This window comes from Oncorhynchus masou, chromosome 29 (assembly GCF_036934945.1).
Source record: "Oncorhynchus masou masou isolate Uvic2021 chromosome 29, UVic_Omas_1.1, whole genome shotgun sequence".
NCBI classification, from domain to species: domain Eukaryota; kingdom Metazoa; phylum Chordata; class Actinopteri; order Salmoniformes; family Salmonidae; genus Oncorhynchus; species Oncorhynchus masou.
In genome coordinates, this window is record NC_088240.1 from 28,482,254 (window position 1) to 28,501,647 (window position 19,394).

The window sequence follows — 19,394 nt, forward strand, 5'->3', positions numbered from 1 at the left end:
ACACACACACACACACACACACACACACTTGATATTTAACCATCAGAGCAGGACAATGACAATCCCAGCATTGTTGAGGGGAATCCAGTTAGTCTGCTATACTGTCTCACTTTCCCATTGTGTAAACATCCAGGAATGTATGGCTGGGGTTCATTTTACCTCTATTTATTTTGACCACCATTCACTTGTTTTTGATAGTTACGGTAATATCAGTTATGCTAATGCTAATGCGTCGTTCAAGTTTCATTGCCTCTCAATGGAAGCTTGCAGCTGTGACTGATTTCCACTCAACTTTGTCTGCTCAATAAGATTGCTCTCATTAAACAAAGATAATCAAAATGTCATGCTTGGCGCCTTATCCATTTTCCACACACTTGCCACTGGCTTCAGATCAAAGCATCCAGCATTTCACTCACAGAAGATCTTTGTTTTTCAATCAGTTTAGTCTAGTTGATCCTGCTGGAAATGCATTGTTATCAGTTGGACACTGCTAACAAAGCACAGCAAATTGGCTAAATGCAACCAGGTCAATATAACCGTGCTAATACCACAGCAAAGTGAACCAATGCATCCACATGATGATGATTATCATTTTTTATTTATTTAACCTTTATTTAACTGAGCAAATCAGTTAAGAACAAATTCTTATTTACAATGACAGCCAAACCCAGACAACACTGGGCCAATTGTGTGCTGCCCTATGGGCAATCACAGCCGGATGTGATGCGGATTAGAACCAGGGACTGCAGTGACGCCTCTGCAGTGACAGAGATGCAGTGCCTTAGACCGCTACGCCACTCGGGAGCCCAAACAAATCTGATTGTTCCGCCGATGCGACCTAGATTCAGACCTAGATCTAGGATGCAACGTGACAGTGATTAGTAGTGCTGAGCGATTAACTGACATTTTGTTTTATATTTTTGTTTTGTAACAACTAATTGACCAACATCGGTTCAATTATTTGAATTGCAATTTCTCTGGAGATAAATCAGATCAAGCCCAACCTGTGCGATTTTAGTTAGGAGTCGTATTTTCCAACAGGCCAATATTCCACATAGTTTAGCGCAGAAAACTAGGTGATTAATGACAATGACCATAAATCATTGCCTACTTGTCCAGTCGGTGTTTCTTTTACTCCTGCTACGAAAAGAGACAGAAGAATGCATGATTGAGGGATGGAGAGCAGTAGCTTCGGTAGGGATCTGCACCTGAAAATACATGATTGATAGTTGGCATTCAGCAGTCATAAAAGTATGCCTTATATACTTTGAAGAACTACTAAAATAGTGATTTTTGTCAGACAGCATAGGCAGCAGCTCTATAGTCAGCAGCTCTATAGTCATGAGATGATGACTTGGAATGAAATAATAGTCATCAAATAAAACATATGTATTATAGACTACAACTGAAATTTTATTAAAGTAATGTGAATAAATTAATGGTTAATAAGTTATAAGCAGAAATGGGCAGTCACTACTATCATGGGACTGTTTGATTCTGTGTAGTTACAGCATTCAATCCGCATAGTGTATTTAATGTTTAAGTAAATTATCAATCTAAAACTGTGATTATAATCTAACCCAAACCGAACCAGCCTCAAGCACTAATCGCTCAGCACTATTGGTTAGTAGGTATACGGCCTGGCCCAACAGTTTGTCAGTCATCTAAATATTTACTGTCTGCCCTATTATCCCTATATCAACTCAATATATCTCTATTGACCTCAATTATTTGACTGGTCGATTGTTTGGTTGATAGGCTGTTGGTCGAACAAGATTTTTTGGGGGGGTCGAGCAGTAGCAAATATATACAGTGTATTCAGAAAGTATTCAGATCCTTTCCCACCTTATCCTACAATTCATTTAAAAAATCCTAAGCAATTCTACACTCAATACCCCATAATGAAGAAGTGAAAACAGGTTTTTGGACATTTTTGATAATGTTAAAAAGAAAGAACATTAACTTATTTGCATATAGGGGCGGCAGGTAGCCTAGTTTAGGGGCGGCAGGTAGCCAAGTGGTTAGAGCATTGGGCCAGTAACTGAAAGGTTGCTAGATCAAATCCCCGAGCTGACAAGGTAACAATCTGTCATTCTGCCCCTGAACAAGGTAGTTTACCCATTGTTCCCAGGCCATCATTGTAAGTAAGAATGTGTTTTTAACTGGCTTGCTTAGTTAAATAAAGGTAAAAACAAAAAAAACATAGGTTCACCCTTTGCCTTGAGACTCGAAATTGAGCTCCAGTACATCCTGTTTCCATTGATCATCCTTGATGTTTCCACACATTGATTGTATTTATTAGGGATCCCCATTAGCTGATGCCAAGGCGACAGCTACTCTTCCTGGGGTCCAAACATATTAAAGCACTTACATGACATAATAAACAGTACATCATATAATATACGACATATCTCCATATAGATATCTACATATACTACATACCACTACATATCTCCAATACAAAATGTTTAATACTAGTATACAACAATATCACAATGCATATGTCTGTACCTTTTTGTGTGTCTCTTCAGTCCTTGTTCCATAAGGTGGACAGACTTCTCCACATCTTAGCTACTGTTGTATCAATATGTTTTGACCATGACAGTTTACAATCCAGGGTTACTCCAAGCAGTTTGGTCACCTCAACTTACTCAATTTCCACATGATTTATTTCGGTTTAGTGAATGATTTGTCCCAAATACAATTAATAGAGAAAATTTGGTCTTCATCAGATGACACTCATAGGACTTCATGTTACACAATACATGTATGTTTTGTTAACTCATATTTTGATAAATATGAACTTTTACATTGGTGCGTTACATTCACTAGTTCCAAAAACATCCAGTGATTTTGCATAGCCACATCATTCAACAGAAATACTCATCATAAATGTAATGATATTACAAGTTATACGGTGTCCTGCGCCGAAATTGGTGCGCAAACCTCAGCTGCAAGTATTTTTCCATGGAATTCAGAGAAGAAAGCAGGCTTCCACGAACGATATATCAATGAAGAGATATGTGAAAAAACACCTTGAGGATTGATTCCAAACAACGTTTGCCATGTTTCGGTCGATATTATGGAGTTAATTCGGAAAAAGTTTGACGTTGTTGGTGACTGAATTTTCGGTTCGTTTCGGTAGCCAAATGTGATGTACAAAACGGAGTGATTTCTCCTACACAAAGATTCTTTCAGGAAAAACTGAACATTTGCTATGTAACTGAGAGTCTCCTCATTGAAAACATCCGAAGCTCTTCAAAGGTAAATTATTTTATTTATTTGGTTATCTGGTTTTTGTGAAAATGTTGCGTGCTAAATGCTACTCAAAATGCTAAGCTAGCTTAGCATACTCTTACATAAATTAGTGAATTGCTATATTTTGAAAATCTGAGATGACAGTGTTGTTAAGAAAAGGCTAAGCTTGAGAGCAGGCGCATTATTTTCATTTTATTTGCGATTTTCAGAAATCGTTAACGTTACGTTATGCTAATGAGCTTGAGGCTATAACTGGATACAGGTTTTTTTCATAGCCAAACGTGAACAAAACGGAGCGATTTGTCCTACACAAATAATATTTTTTTGAAAAACTGAACATTTGCTATGTAACTGAGAGTCTCCTCATTGAAAACATCTGAAGTTCTTCAAAGGTAAATGATTTTATTTGAATGATTTTCTTGTTTTTGTGAAAATGTTGCTGGCTGAATTCTAGGCTTATAGCTATGTTAGCTATCAATACTCTTACACAAATGCATGTTTAGCTATGGTTGAAAAGCATATTTTGAAAATCTGAGATGACAGTGTTGTTAACAAAAGTCTAAGCTTGAGAACAAATATATTTATTTCATTTCATTTGCGATTTTCATGAATAGTTAACGTTGCGTTATGCTAATGAGCTTGAGGCTATAAATAGAATCCCGGATCCGGGATTGCGCGACGCAACAGGTTAAGGGTTGGTAACAGGCTGATTGGTCTGCTATTTGAGCAAGTAAAGGGGGCTTTACTATTTTGGGTAGCAGAATGAATTTTGCTTCCCTCCAGGCCTGAGGGCACACACTTTCTAGTAGGCTTAAATTGAAGATGTGGCAGTATCGTCCACTATTATCCTCAGTAATTATCCATACAGATTGTCAGACCCCGGTGGCTTGTCATTGTTGATAGACAACAATCATTTTTTCGCCTCTTTCACACTGACTTTGCGAAATTCAAAAGAGCAATTCTTGTCTTTCATAATTTGGTCAGATATATCAAATAAAGTAAAAAAAATCGAATCAAATTTTGTCACATGCACTGAATATAACAAGTGTAGTAGACCTTACAGTGGAACACTTAGTTACACGCCCTTAACCAAAAATGTGTTAAAGTATTTACTAAAATTAAAAAAAAAAGAAATGGAAAACCATGTCGTGTCAGCGTTCGTTGCTCATACCCATGCTTGCTTATCTTACCAATGAAAAAGGAATTCAAGTAGTTGGCAATATCAGTGTGTTTTGTGATGAATGAGCCATCTGATTCAAAAAATGATGGAGCCGAGTTTGTTTTTTCCCCCAAAATGTCATTTAAGGTGCTCCAAAGCATTTTACAATCCTTCTTTATAACATTTTTCATTGTATAGTTTATTTTTATTTATTTTAGTCACTTGATTTCTTAACTTGCTTGACTTAACTTTGCCAGTCAGTTGGGCTGCAAGACATATTTGCATTACCTTTAGTGTCATCCTTCTCAACCATACAATTTTTAAATTCCTCATCAATCCAATGGGATTGAATAGTTTGTAATTTTCTTAACGGGTGCGTGCTTATTAGTAACTGGAATAAGCAATTTCATAAATGTGTCAGAGCCGCAGGATCCAAAATAAAATCTAAGTATATAAAAACAAGATTTACAAAAACACTGTCAGCTTCACAAAAATAATAAACTGAGGTCTCTCGTTCAGTTATCTGTCAGTGTTCAACAACAAACCTACATTCATGCTCAGATGACGTCAATGCTGATGTTTGGAATCAACCTGTGGTAAAATTGGTAAATGTAATTGATTGGACATGATTTGGAAAGGCACACACCTGTCAATATAAGATCGCACAGCTGACAGTGCATGTCAGAGCAAAAACCAAGCCAATAATTCAAAGGAATTGTCCGTAGAGCTCCGAGACAGGATTGTGTTGTCACAGATTTGGATAAGAGTACCAAAACAACATTTCTGCAGCAATGAAGGTCCCCAAGAACACTGTGGCTTCCATCATTCATAAATGGAAGAAGCTATTCATAAAGCTGAATGCCAAGAGCCACGTCTGGAGGAAACATGGCACCATCCCTATTAGAGGTTGACCGATTATGATTTTTCAACGCCGATACCGATTTATTGGAGGACCGAGAAAGCCGATACCTATTTAACCTGGCGATTTTTTTTTTATTTTTTTTTTTTATTTAAATTTGTAATAATGACAATTACAACAATACTGAATGAACACTTATTTTAACTTAATATAATACATCAATAAAATCAATTTAGCCTCAAGTAAATAATGAAACATGTTCAATTTGGTTTATATAATGCAAAAACAAAGTGTTGAAGAAAGTAAAAGTGCAATATGTGCTAACGTTTCAGTTCCTTGCTCAGAACATATGAAAGCTGGTGGTTCCTTTTAACATGAGTCTTCAATATTCCCAGGTAAGAAGTTTTAAGTTGTAGTTATTATAGGAATTATAGGACTATTTCCCTCTCTACCATTGGTATTTCATTAACCTTTGACTATTGGATGTTTTTATAGGCACTTTAGTATTGCCAGTGTAACAGTATAGATTCTGTCCCCCGAGTTTGCGCGCGCTAACTAGCTAGCCATTTCACTTCGGTTACACCAGCCTCGTCTCGGGAGTTGACAGGCTTGAAGTCATAAACAGCGCAATGCTTGACGCACAACAAACAGCTGCTGGCAAAACGCACAACAGTGCTGTTTGAATTAATGTTTACGCACCTGCTTCTGCCTACCACTGCTCAGTCAGATACTTGTGTGCTCAGTCAGATTATATGCAATGCAGGACAAGTTAGATAATATCTAGTAATATCATCAACCATGTGTAGTTAACAAGTGATTATGATTGGTTTTTATAAGATAAGTTGCTAGCTAGCATTAATCTTAACTTGGCTTATTGCATTTGTGTAACAGGCAGTCTCCTTGTGGAGTGCAACGATAGAGAGGCAGGTCGTTATTGCGTTGGACAAGTTAACTGTAAGTTTGCAAGATTGGATTCCCCCGAGCTGACGATGTGAATATCTGTCGTTCTGCCCCTGAACAAGGCAGTTAACCCACTGTTCCTAGTCCGTCATTGAAAATAAGAATGTGTTCTTAACTGACTTGCCTAGTTAAATAAATGTATAAATAATAATAATGATAATTTTAAAAAAATTGGAAAATCATCGCCCAAAAATACTGATTTCCGATTGTTATGAAAACGTGAAATCGGCCCTAATTAATCGGCCATTCCGATTAATCGGTCGACCTCTAATCCCTGTGGTGACACATGGTGGAGGCAGCATCTTGCTGTGGGGATGTTTTTCAGCGACAGGGACTGGGAGACTAGTCAGAATTGAGGGAAGGATGAACGGAGCAAAAAGTACAGAGATCCTTTATGAAAACCAGCTCCAAAGTGCTCTGGACCTCAGACTGGGGGCAACGGTTCACCTTCCAACAGGACCATGACCCTAAGCACACAGCCAAGACAATGCAGTAGTGGCTTCGGGACAAGTCTCTGAATATCCTTGAGTGGCCCAGCCAGAGCCTGGAATTGAATCTAATCGAACATCCCTGGAGAGACCTGAAAATATCTGTGCAGCAACGCTCCCCATCCAACTGGTCAGCTTGAGAGGATCTGCAGAGAACAGGAGAAACTCCCCAAATACAGGTGTGCCAAGCTTTTACTGTCATACTCAAGAAGACGCAAGGCTGTAATCACTGCCAAAACTGCTTCAACAAAGTACTGAATAAAGGGTCTGAATACTTATGTAAATGTGATATTTACGTTTCTAAAAGCATGCTTTTGCTTTGTCATTACGGGATATTATGTGTAGATTGAGGACATTAAAAAAAATCCATTATAGAACGATGCTATAATGTCGGTAAAAGTCTAGGTGTCAGAATACTTTCCGATTACTGTGTGTGTGGAGAATTATTTTAACAAAATTTTGGCACACAAGACAAATGTTTTATTCGCACACATCTCTGTGAACTGATTCATTGCGGAGGCCGAGACTAATCCATTGCAGAAGCCACAGGGATGGTACAGTCTTAGACTAACGGGATTGTGGCTGCACAATGCACATCTCTCTCCAGAATGCGCTCTGATTACAATTTTTGAACATTCATTGCTTCTTAAGTTAATTGTGTGAATAGTGTCTATCAATTCCGCATTACATATACTCTATCACCAGTAGTATCTCAACTACAATGTTTGTTTTGGTTACGGTAATGTCTCTTAATTCCTTTAATATATTATTATTCAAGTCTTTTACTGTTCTCATTGTAGGAGGGGACATTTTGCCGAGCGCACAACTATGCTACACTTGTGAGAAGAAGTTTTGATCCATTTCATTCCATTTACGAGTTTTGTCAATTTAATCCTTGTCTTTTGTTTTGGAGCGCTCCTGTCAATGTTGAGTAAGGACGTGCATCTGATTACCCATAGAAGTAGGCCTATCAGGCCTGTGTGCAAATGTCGGCATATGAATGTGCCCATTTGGGGATCTGAGTATTTCTGATTGTCTTAATGTGCCTTAACTAAAGCTCTGTGGAGCTTCTCAAAGTCATGTTTTCTTCACCTCAAATGGCAAGCAGTCTTTTTTTATGTCCATTGAGGATGACTATAATTCGTATTTTTAAAATGTTTTCAGCTCTCTCCCTTTCGATTACCACTCGGTGTGAAAGGGAAACATGTATTGCTCTGATCCAGTGGAAACATCATTAAAAGCCTACCTGATTATTTATTGTCCCTTGCGCAAATAGTCTAAAGCTGTGTCTGTCCTGACACTGGCATATATTTTATACAATGTTGCAAGGTGCTTCTGGCCTGAACCAAGTTAGTAGTTGATATAATGTTTGAAGTTTGTGGCAGACAGGCCGTGCATAGCCAGTGTGACTTATAGGATATTTATTTTTATCAGGATATTTTCTACCTGCACACTAATGTTAAAATGTTTTGTCTTTATAGGCTATTTTTACATAGTTGCCAATGACAATAGAAGTTACTTTTTTTTTTTTCATTTGGTTATAATCTTTATTAACCATATGGCAATGATTTTGAGATATGAAGGCGTTATTGTAAATTAAATTAAACTGTTCCACAAGAATGTGGATATGAAAACCATAACTGGCACGCAGAAAAGGTAAAAAAAATTGGCATTCCACATGAGAAAGTTTGCCGACTTGTCGTATAGCCTATTAACGGCAACTTCAGGAGAGTAATGGCAGAATCTGCGGATGCCAGTAGGACCAGGAGGATGGTCGGGACAGGTTATATTTTTTTCTTATTATCTTGATCTCTGGCTCCCTCTTAAGCTGTCATTTGTGTCTTATTTCATCAAACAGTGATCTTAAAGCATCAGACAAGCTCAATGCATATATAGTTGATTATTAAAACACATAGATTATGTCTATATATGGAAAAATACATGTTTAAAAATTTCGACCAATCAATTGGTCGAAATAACAGACGACTTTTGACGGGGACTTTTGACTTTTCTTGAATGATAGATTTATGGATGAGTTGGGACAGTTTCCCTGAAATGATGGACCCAGTGAGCTATGGAGCTATGTCAATGTGGATGTGCTTGTTGTGTGTTCCAGCTATGCCCTGGCAGATGAGGCCTACCGTTCTCTGAGGGACCAGGATAAAGACCAGTGTATCCTCATCACAGGAGAGAGTGGAGCTGGAAAGACTGGTGAGACAAGTCCTCTACCAAACAATTGCAATAGGCCCACCATTTAATTGGGAGTTAACACTTACATTAATGTCATCAAACATGCACTATAAGGGGTTAACATTGTGAGGGTAATCAACATTTACAACACTTACAAGCAACACTATTGAGGGTTCTTAAATGTACAACACAAGCACAGGAGGTTGGTGGCACCTTAATTGGGGAGAACGGGCTTTTTTTAATGACTGGAACGGAATCGGTGGAATGGTATCAAATACATGAAACACATGATTTCCAGGTGTTTGATGTCAATCCATTTTGTTTTATTCCGTCCATTATCAGCTGTTCTCCCCTCAGCAGCTTCTTGTGCACACAAGGTAGCCTACAAACAATAGGCTTAACATTTTATGAGCTCACATTTGCGAGGAATCAACCGTATTAGTAAAACATTGCAGTACATCAATTCTACTGTTGTATTGTAACACTGTTACAAAATAACATCAACCCTTCTTTCGAATGTACAACACAGGGGTTAAGTGGTCTTGAGACTTCTAGATAAGGGCTGTGTTCTGTTTGCAGTGTTCTAGAACAGTGGTTTCCAAACTTTTCATGGTCTCGTACCCCCTCAAACTGTCAACCTCCATCTGCGTACCCCCTCTAGCACCAGGGTCAGCGCACTCTCAAATGTTGTTTTTTGCCATCATTGTAAGCCTGCCACACACACTATAGAATATATTTTTAAACATAAGAATTCTAGTTTTTGGGAGGTGACAAAGAGTTCTTATAAGACCAGGGCAAAAATAATAATAATAATCAATAATTTTGCTCTTTATTTAACCATCTTACATATAACACTTTATTTGTTCATAGAAAATTGTGAGAAGGGTGTGCTTGAAATAATGGTCTTAACTCTGCAATGTTGGGTTGTATTCGAGAGAGTCTGTCTTAAATCATTTTCTACACACAGTCTGTGCCTGAATTTAGTGAGGGCCAAGAATCCACTCTCACAAAGGTACGTGGTTGAAAAGGGCATCAGTGTCTTAACAGCGCGATTTGCAAAGGCAGGATACTCTGAGCACAGCTCAATCCAGAAATCTGGCAGTGGCTTTTGATTAAATTGCATTTTCACAGAAATGCTTGTTGCAGCTTTGAGGCTCTCTTGTTCATATATTGATTGGTAAGTGTACTGGAGGCAGAGCATGAAAGGGATAACAAATCCAGTTTGTGTCATCCGTTTTGGGAAAGTACCTGCGTAATTGCGCACCCAACTCGCTCTGGTGCTTTGCTGTATCAGATTTGACATTGACTGTAAGCTTGAGTTCATTTGCACACAAGATATCATACAAATGGAAAGACCAGTGTGGCGCCCTTGTTAATGCAGAAAGAGAAGAGCTACAACTTCTTAATCATAGCCTCAATTTTGTCCCGCACATTGAATATAGTTGCGGAGAGTCCCTGTAATCCTAGACCCAGATCATTCGAGCGAGAAAAAACATCACCCAGATAGGCCAATCGTGTGAGAAATTCGTCATCATGCAGGCGGTCAGACGAGTGAAAATCATGGTCAGTGAAAAACTTTAAGCTCGTCTCGCAATTGAAAAAATTGTCAATAATTTGCCCCTTGATAACCAGCGCACTTCTGTATGTTGTAAAAGCGTTACATGGTCTCTGCCCATATCATTGCATAATTAAAAAAATACACGAGTTCTGGGGCCTTGCTTTAACAATGTTAACCATTTTCACTGTAGTGTCTAAAACTTATTTCAAGCTGTCAGACATTCCCTTGGCAGCAAGAGCCTCTCGGTGGATGCTGCAGTGTACCCATGTGGGAGCAACTGCTTGCACGCGCGTTACCACTCTACTATGTCTCCCTGTCATGGACTTGGCGCCGTCAGTACAGATACCAACACATCTTGACCACCAAAGTCCATTTGATGTCACAAAGAAAAAATACCCTCTCCTGTTGTCCTGGTTTGCAGAAGAGGATGCCCCCCCCCCCCCCCCCCCCCCATAAATGTAACGGTCATGTACCAGGAGCTGTGCTAGGAGATGTTGACTCATCCAGCTGTAATGCATAGAATTCACTGGATTGTATGCGAAGCAGTAATTGTGTCAAAATATCTCCTGCCATGTCACTGATGCATTGTGAAACTGTTGTTGATGGAGACATAGTATAGTTTTGGGGGCCTTTTCAACCAGCATTGTCCCAGCCATATCCGCAGAAGCAAGAAGAATTAAGTCCTCCACAATAGTTTGGGGATTGCCTGTCCTAGCCACTCGGTAGCTCACCATATAAGATGCTTCAAGCCCCTTCTTATTAATGGTATGTGTTGTTTTTATTCATGTCTTACTACTCGAAAGTATTTTTAATTCTTGCTCAAATTTTTCAAATTGCCATTTTTGTTTTTAAATGTCTGCACAAGAGTGAAGGTTTCATCGGGTTGTGAGATAGTATTTTTGCATATAACACACTGTGGCTGAGGAAAGGCACTGCTTTCAATATGGGTGAACCCCAAATCAATGTAGTTCTAATAATATTTTCGCCACTTCAATGGTCCGACGTTCTGTGTTTTCCCGGGTAGGGGGCAGTAGCTCTTCGGCTGCTTCAGATTCACAACTGTCAGTGTCCATGCTCGCTGGGCTAACTACAAATGCAGAATTACTGATGCTAGCATTGAGTGTGCTCGTAGAAGCAGAACAACTTGTGTTGTCGACAGGTGTAGTACTGCTGGTAGTAGCAGTACTATCAGTAGATCTGGTATGTGTCTCTATGGATGTGGGCTTTACTAAATGGACAGTTTGAAAATGTTGTGTCCCCCAGTTTGGGAATGCCTGTTCTATTATATTCTGTAGAACTAAGACTTGTAGCTGAGGGAAACTCAATGATGGGGGCATGCAGGCAGGCAGCAGTAGCCACAAGGACAGGAGGATATCAAATAACATTTTAAAGAGCAGTAGGATTTTGTCAGAGTTAGATAAACCTACAGCCTACCAGACCTGAAACTGGGATTTGTTTAGGGAAAGCCTAAGTCAGGTTTGTACCTGAAACGGCAGATGCAAGTTAAATGTGACCAACCGTCTTGATTCGGTCTTATGCAGCAAAATTTGAAATTGTTTTTTTTAAACATTTGATAAAAGTAGACACCCTGAGTTAGAAAATGGTATCATACACTGCAGTTGAACAATGGGAACGTAACTCCGCTTTGAAAGTTGATAAACTTGTAACCCCACTTTTGAGAAAATGGCACACGAATGCTGCAGATGGATTGTCTTCATCACTTCCAACCCCCCCATATTTTTTTTTGTGTGTGTATATACACATGCACACACACATATAAATACATACACATATACAGTTGAAATCGGAAGTTTACATACACTTAGGTTTGAGTCATTAAAACTCATTTTTCAACCACTCCAAATTTCTTGTTAACAAACTATAGATTTGGCAAGTCGGTTAGGACATCTACTTTGTGTATGACACAAGTAATTTTCCCAACAATTGTTTACAGACAGATTATTTCACTTTTAATTTACTGTATCACAATTCCAATGGGTCAGAAGTTTACATACACTAAATTGACTGTGCCTTTAAAACAGCTTGTAAAATTCCAAAAAACGATGTCATGGATTTAGAAGCTTCTAATAGGCTACTTGACATCCTTTGAGTCAATTGGAGGTGTACCTGTGGATGTATTTCAAGGCCTACCTTCAAATTCAGTGCCTCTTTGCTTGACATCATGGGAAAATCAAAAGAAATCAGCCAAGACCTCAGAAAAAAATGGTAGACCTCCACAAGACTGGTTCATCCTTGGGAGCAATTTCCAAACGCCTGAATGTTCCACATTCATCTGTACAAACAATAGTACGCAAGTATAAACACCATGGGACCACGCAGCCATCAAAGCTCTCAGAAAGGAGACGTGTTCTGTCTCCTAGAGATGAACGTACTTTGGTGTGAAAAGTGCAAATCAATCCCAGAACAACAGTAAATGACCTTGTGAAGATGCTGGAGGAATCAGGTACAGAAGTATCTATATCCACAGTAAAACGGGTCTTACATCGACAACCCAAAAGGCCGCTCAGCAAGGAAGAAGCCACTGCTCCAAAACCTCCATAAAAAGCCAGTCTACAGTTTGCAACTGCACATGGGGACAAAGACTTACTTTTTTGGGGAAATGTCCTATAGTCTGATGAAACAAAAATAGAATTGTTTGGCCATAATGACCATCGTTATGTTTGGAGGGAAAAAGATCAAATCAAATCAAATTTATTTATATAGCCCTTCGTACATCAGCTGATATCTCAAAGTGCTGTACAGAAACCCAGCCTAAAACCCCAAACAGCAAGCAATGCAGGTGTAGAAGCACGGTGGTTAGGAAAAACTCCCTAGAAAGGCCAAAACCTAGGAAGAAACCTAGAGAGGAACCAGGCTATGTGGGGTGGCCAGTCCTCTTCTGGCTGTGCCGGGTAGAGATTATAACAGAACATGGCCAAGATGTTCAAATGTTCATAAATGACCAGCATGGTCGAATAATAATAAGGTAGAACAGTTGAAACTGGAGCAGCAGCACGGCCAGGTGGACTGGGGACAGCAAGGAGTCATCATGTCAGGTAGTCCTGGGGCATGGTCCGAGGGCTCAGGTCCTCCGAGAGAGAGAAAGAAAGAGAATTAGAGAACGCACACTTAGATTCACACAGGACACCGAATTGGACAGGAGAAGTACTCCAGATATAACAAACTGTCCCCAGCCCCCCGACACATAAACTACTGCAGCATAAATACTGGAGGCTGAGACACCATCCCAACCGTGAAGCACGGGGGTGGCAGCATCATGTTGTAGGGGTGCTTTGCTGCAGGAGGGACTGTTGCACTTCACAAACTAGATGGTATCATGAGGAAAGGAAAATTATGTGGATATATTGAAGCAACATCTCAAGACATCAGTCAGGAAGTTAAAGCTTGGTCGCAAATGGTTCTTCCAAATGGACAATGACCCAAAGCATACTTCCAAAGTTGTGGCAAAATGGCTTAAGGACAACAAAGTCAACATATTGGAGTGGCCATCACAAAGCCCTGACCTCAATCCTATAGAAAATATGTGGGCAGAACTGAAAAAGCGTGTGTAAGTAAGAATGCCTACAAACCTGACTCAGTTACACCAGCTCTGTCAGGAGGAATGGGCCAAAATTCAACCAACTTATTGTGGGAAGCTTGTGGAAGGCAAGCTACCAAATACTAATTGAGTGTATGTCAACTTCTGACCCACTGGGAATGTGATGAAATAAATAAAAGCTGAAAGAAATCATTCTCTACTAATTTTCTGGCCTTTCACATTCTTAAAATAAAGTGGTGATCCTAACTGACCTAAGACAGGGTATTTTTACTAGGATTAAATGTCAGGAATTGTGAAAAAGTTTAAATGTATTTGGCCAGGTGTATGTAAATTTCCGACTTCAACTGTAAATACATATACATATGTGTAATTTCTTTTATATTTCCTTTATTACCCTACCACCCCTCCCCCAATTGGAGCAAACTAGTAAACTATACCGCTTAGGCCTGTATTTCCATGGACTGTCTATTTTACAATAGTTATATTTTATTGTTTTACTCCACTAAAATTAGGCTATAACTAAGAAAGCAAATTGATTTCTGAATCAAATAATATTACTACACAGATCATACACGTAATGCTAGCTAATGAGCCAGCAAGCTAATGTTTGCTAGCTAACAGTACACTTTATCTTGCAATGAAAACAACTTTCTGACAACATTCTTTAACTTATAATATCTGAAAATGGAGCTAGACTCTTATACATGGATGAATGCTTCATGGCAGACTGGAAGCATTGTTTTGTTTGTAGCTACATCTTGTTTGGCCTGTGTTGTTTGGCCGGTTAACTTGTTATGGCTGCAATCCCACTAACGGGATAAGTATCATCAACAACTGCTGAATATTACTAAAAATATTTATATTCATGAAATCACAAGTGCAATATAGGAAAACACAGCTTAGCCTTTTGTTAATCCACCTGTTGTGTCAGATTTAGAAATTATGCTTTACAGCGAAAGCAATCCAAGCGTTTGTGTAAGTTTATCGATCGCACGATAAAACATTAAGTACACTTAGCATCAGGTAGCTTGGTCTCGAAAATCAGAAAAGCAATCAAATTAATTGTTTACCTTTGATCTTCGGATGTTTTCACTCATGAAACTCCCAGTTACACAACAAATGTTCCTTTTGTTCCATAAATATTATTTTTATATCAAAAATACCTCCATTTGTTTGGCGCGTTATGTTCAGGAATCCACAGGAAAGAGCGGTCACGACAACGCAGACAAATTCCAAATAGTTTCCATAATGTCCACAGAAACATGTCAAACGTTTTTATAATCACTCCCCAGGTTGTTTAAAAAATATAGAATCGATAATATATCAACCGCAAATGTCTTTCACAGTAGGAGAGGGAAAAGCAATACCTATCCAAACTCTGTTGCGCGAGCAAAACTCAAGTGACCACTTGACGCAATGTTATCGTTCTGGCTCATTTTTCAAAATAAAAGCCAGAAACTATGTCTGAAGACTGTTGACACCTTGAGGAAGCGATAGGAAAAGGAATCTGGTTCACATCCCTTTAAATCCAGCAAAGGGAGGCTATGGAACATGGAGTTTTCCAAATAGAAGCCACTTCCTGTTTTGATTTTCCTCAGGGTTTCGCCTTCTGTTAAACTCACAGACAATATTTTGACAGTTTTGGAAACTTTAGAGTGTTTTCTACCAATACTAATAATAATATGCATATATTAGCAACTGATACTGAGGAGCTGGCCATTTACAATGGGCACCTTTTCATCCAAGATACTCAATACTGCCCCTGCAGCCATAAAAAGTTAAACACAGACCGTGGCGTGTGTAGAAATGAGCAAATAGATTTTTCCAACTGATCTGTCGAGAGCGCCTGCTAAATTCAGGGTATCAATGTTGTTGAAAAGTATCAACTTTTGTAGTTCTCGATGGCAAACGTTATACATTTCAAAAGCGGCGCGGTAGAAAGTACTATCAACACATACTGAGCAGCTCATGTTTTAAACAGAAGCGTGCGAAATGAAAGACAAATATGAACTCATCACCTGGCATGTCCAGCCCATCAATTATCTCAGCCAATCATGGCTTGTGGGAAGTTTCGTGGATATGCCAACTAGGCTCGTAATTTAACCGTTTTATTTGTATTTACGGAATACAAGTTTGTTATTAATGCACATGAAAGTTCACATGTTCCAGAAGATATTTCTGTCCCCAAAAATGTTTACGTTCAAATACCTCTCCTGTGAAGTAGTGACGTGTGACACATACCTAGTTTCCTGAAACGAGTCACACGTGCACTTGCGGGCATGGCAAAACAATAGTGTAAAGACAAAGCGACTGACTAATGAAAACAAACTCTGACGATAAAATATAAGTGAGACAAAACAATATAAACGGTGGCAACTCTTTAAATATACCTCTTCTGTTTTGCCATGTTGTGCTGTCAACTTGTATTAACCTATGTTATAATCTTGGAAAGTGTTCTATAGGCTAAGATTAACTGTAAAAAATCTCCATGCTCCCTAATATGTGATATCACCATCACACCCTGTCCCTTCCTCTGACCTCAGTTAAATTGAAAGCTTCTATTCATTTTCTTCTTTGGTTTTGTGTTACAGCGCTTACCAAAGCTATCAGAAGCCAACTTCACATAACATTGTGGTGTACTGTTCCTCTTTTCTAAGTTTCATTCTTCTCTAACCAAACTGTTTCTAATTGCCGGTGTATTAACACAAGACTTAGAGGGACTTTCATTCAATAGTACAGTGCTCTGGGTGATGTGGCTTTGAGAATCTGACATGATAAAACCAAGTAGCATACCAATTATCTTTTCGCTGTTAGAAGCCCCATTTGTGCCATCCGTTTGGGTTTGAATTAATAGAATAATATAATTCTCAGAGGTTCTAACCATTCTATTATTCAAATCATTTTGCTGGCATGGCACTTCTCATCTGGAGTCCTGGAGGCTGGAGTCAAACTACAGTACATGTGCCTGCCAGGTGAAGTGGGCTACTGGGTGAATTACGAACATGTTGTCAATCCAGTTGACTCTCCATTTGCTTCCCATTAAACTCTCTACAAGTGGCCATCATCCCACTAAAGAAAAGACAGAACTACTTAAATGTTATGTTTAGACCAGCAGATATCCCACAGCCCTGAAACCATTCTGTGGTTAACTGGTGCTTTGATTACACGGCCTTGGATTATCTGTCACTGCAAGGCCAATGTTAACATCCTAATTACTTTGATACAGAACATTAATGTTAGTCAAGTGGTGTCACATTGTTCAACAACATTAATTGGTCACCTTAGCAATGATGCTGTGCTGGCAGAGATCAGAGTTTTATTTAACTCCTTTTCTCCCTCAAATGCAAAACAAACCATTTTTGTCTAATGAAGTCAACTGCAGCCACGTAACTTTCTACAATCAGTGTACAGGACATTTACAACCACACCATTTGTTTTGGGGTCTTTCGTCCTCCTTTTGTCAGGGGGGGGGGTTGTTCTACAGTAAATACTGGAATTTATGTGTGCCAACCACTCATGGGTTTAAAGTCCCAATCCAGGAAATGAGTCAGCAAAGCCAGGGCAATGAGATGAGTTAGTATTTGGGGTAATCTCTCATAATTTTTGTAGGTTTACAGGGGGTAGATGAGGCTGATGAAAATGGCTCTGGGTTTGGAGTGACTGGGGTCACAGTGTTACCCTAATGCTATTCAGTCCAATTCATTACGGAGTCATCACGTAGTCTTTTACTTAAGGCATTTTTCAGAGGAGGACTAATTTATTTATCGTACTGCCTTGAGTGCCGTGCCTGACAGGAGCGTTTCAGTGCATTTGTTTCTGAGCATACTGAGCGTCATCAATTTAATACTTCTGCAAATCTGAACTTGCATACCTGACCTCAAACACACATTTCTGCAGATTTTAATGGTTGAAGAGTCCCACTAGCAAGTAGTTCCTTTTCAAACCAGCTGAATCTTTTGTCATTTGGAAAACATGTAAACATTATGTTTGTATGAAAGATTTGATATGTGTGAGTGAGTCAAAAGTAGTCACTAACTGTATGTCAGACAATACCTTTATGATCTAGGGAGTGCCTCAACGTCATGATGGTTGTAAGTGTTCTTATTTGTAACTAATCTCGTTTTGATCTTACTTTGTTCCTTTTGAGATTGAAAAACATGATTATAGCGGACTGTTGGCTTACTCACTGTAAGGTTTGCTAACAATACTATCCTCTGTCAAGGGGTATTCAACCCTTAATAACCTACAAGGTCCGGAGCTTGCTGGCTTTCGGTTCTACCTGACAATTAATTGCACCCACCTGGTGTCCCAGGTCTAAATGGGTCCCTGCTTAGAGGGGAACAATGAATAAAGCAGTGGAACTGGCTTCCACGTCCAGAGTTGAGTTGGAGGGCTCTATGTTGTTTAATTATTGTACTCTATTTCTAGGATCCTTCAACTCTTGTGCTGCTTTCCCCTTACCCGCTCTTTCCTAACTATCTATATCGAAGGGATGTCAAATCTCTCTGCTTTTGTCTCTGGCTTTTTGCTTTCTGGGTCACAGTCAGCTGCAGACCGTCAGTCATCTCATCGGATAGGGATGTTCTGGAGTCTGGACTGAACATTACACGGATACTACAAACCATAATGCTTTCTGTCCTGAGAAGAGGCTGATTCAGGAGCATTTCATAGTCATAGCAATGCACATAAACTCATAAAGTTACACAGATTCCAACCCCGTCTTTGAAAACGTTGGGTCTGGGTACATGCTCTCATACAGTACCAGCCAAAAGTTTGGACACCTACTCATTCAAGGGTTTTTCTAGATTTTTTAAAAACTATTTTCTACATTGTAGAATAATAGTGAAGACATCAAAACTATGAAATAACACAAATGGAATCATGTAAACCCTGCAAAAAAAGAAACGTCCATTTTTCAGGACCCTGTCTTTCAAAGATAATAGGTAAAAATCCAAATAACTTCACAGATCTTCATTGTAAAGGGTTTAAACACTGTTTCCCATGCTTGTTCAATGACCCATAAACAATTATTGAACATGCACCTGTGGAACGGTCCTTAAGACACCTACAGCTTAGATGGTAGGCAATTAAGGTCACAGTTAGGCCTCTTTAGTGTCCTAAGTTTTCATATCTTGTGTAACAACACCTACACAGAATTGGTACATCTGAACATCACACCAGCGGGACAGGTACAGGATGGCAACAACTGCCCGAGTTACACCAGGAACACAATCCTTCCATCAGTGCTCAGTCCGCAATAGGCTGAGAGAGGCTGGACTGAGAGCTTGTCGCCCTGTTGTAAGGCAGGTCCTCACCAGACATCACCGGCAGCAACGTCGCCTATGGGCACAAACCCACCATCG

The 19,394-nt window shown here is 39.3% G+C and overlaps 1 protein-coding gene across 5 annotated transcripts in view; it reads left to right on the forward strand.

The window, feature by feature from the left end:
- Positions 1 to 19,394, forward strand: part of LOC135519287 (unconventional myosin-Ib-like) — a 139,796-nt gene that overhangs the window by 56,272 nt on the left and 64,130 nt on the right. For all 5 annotated transcript variants that reach the window (XM_064944431.1, XM_064944433.1, XM_064944432.1 and 2 more), the window contains one exon: positions 8,841 to 8,935. In XM_064944431.1, coding sequence (XP_064800503.1) covers positions 8,841 to 8,935 — 95 coding nt within the window. The remainder of the gene's footprint in view (positions 1 to 8,840; positions 8,936 to 19,394) is intronic.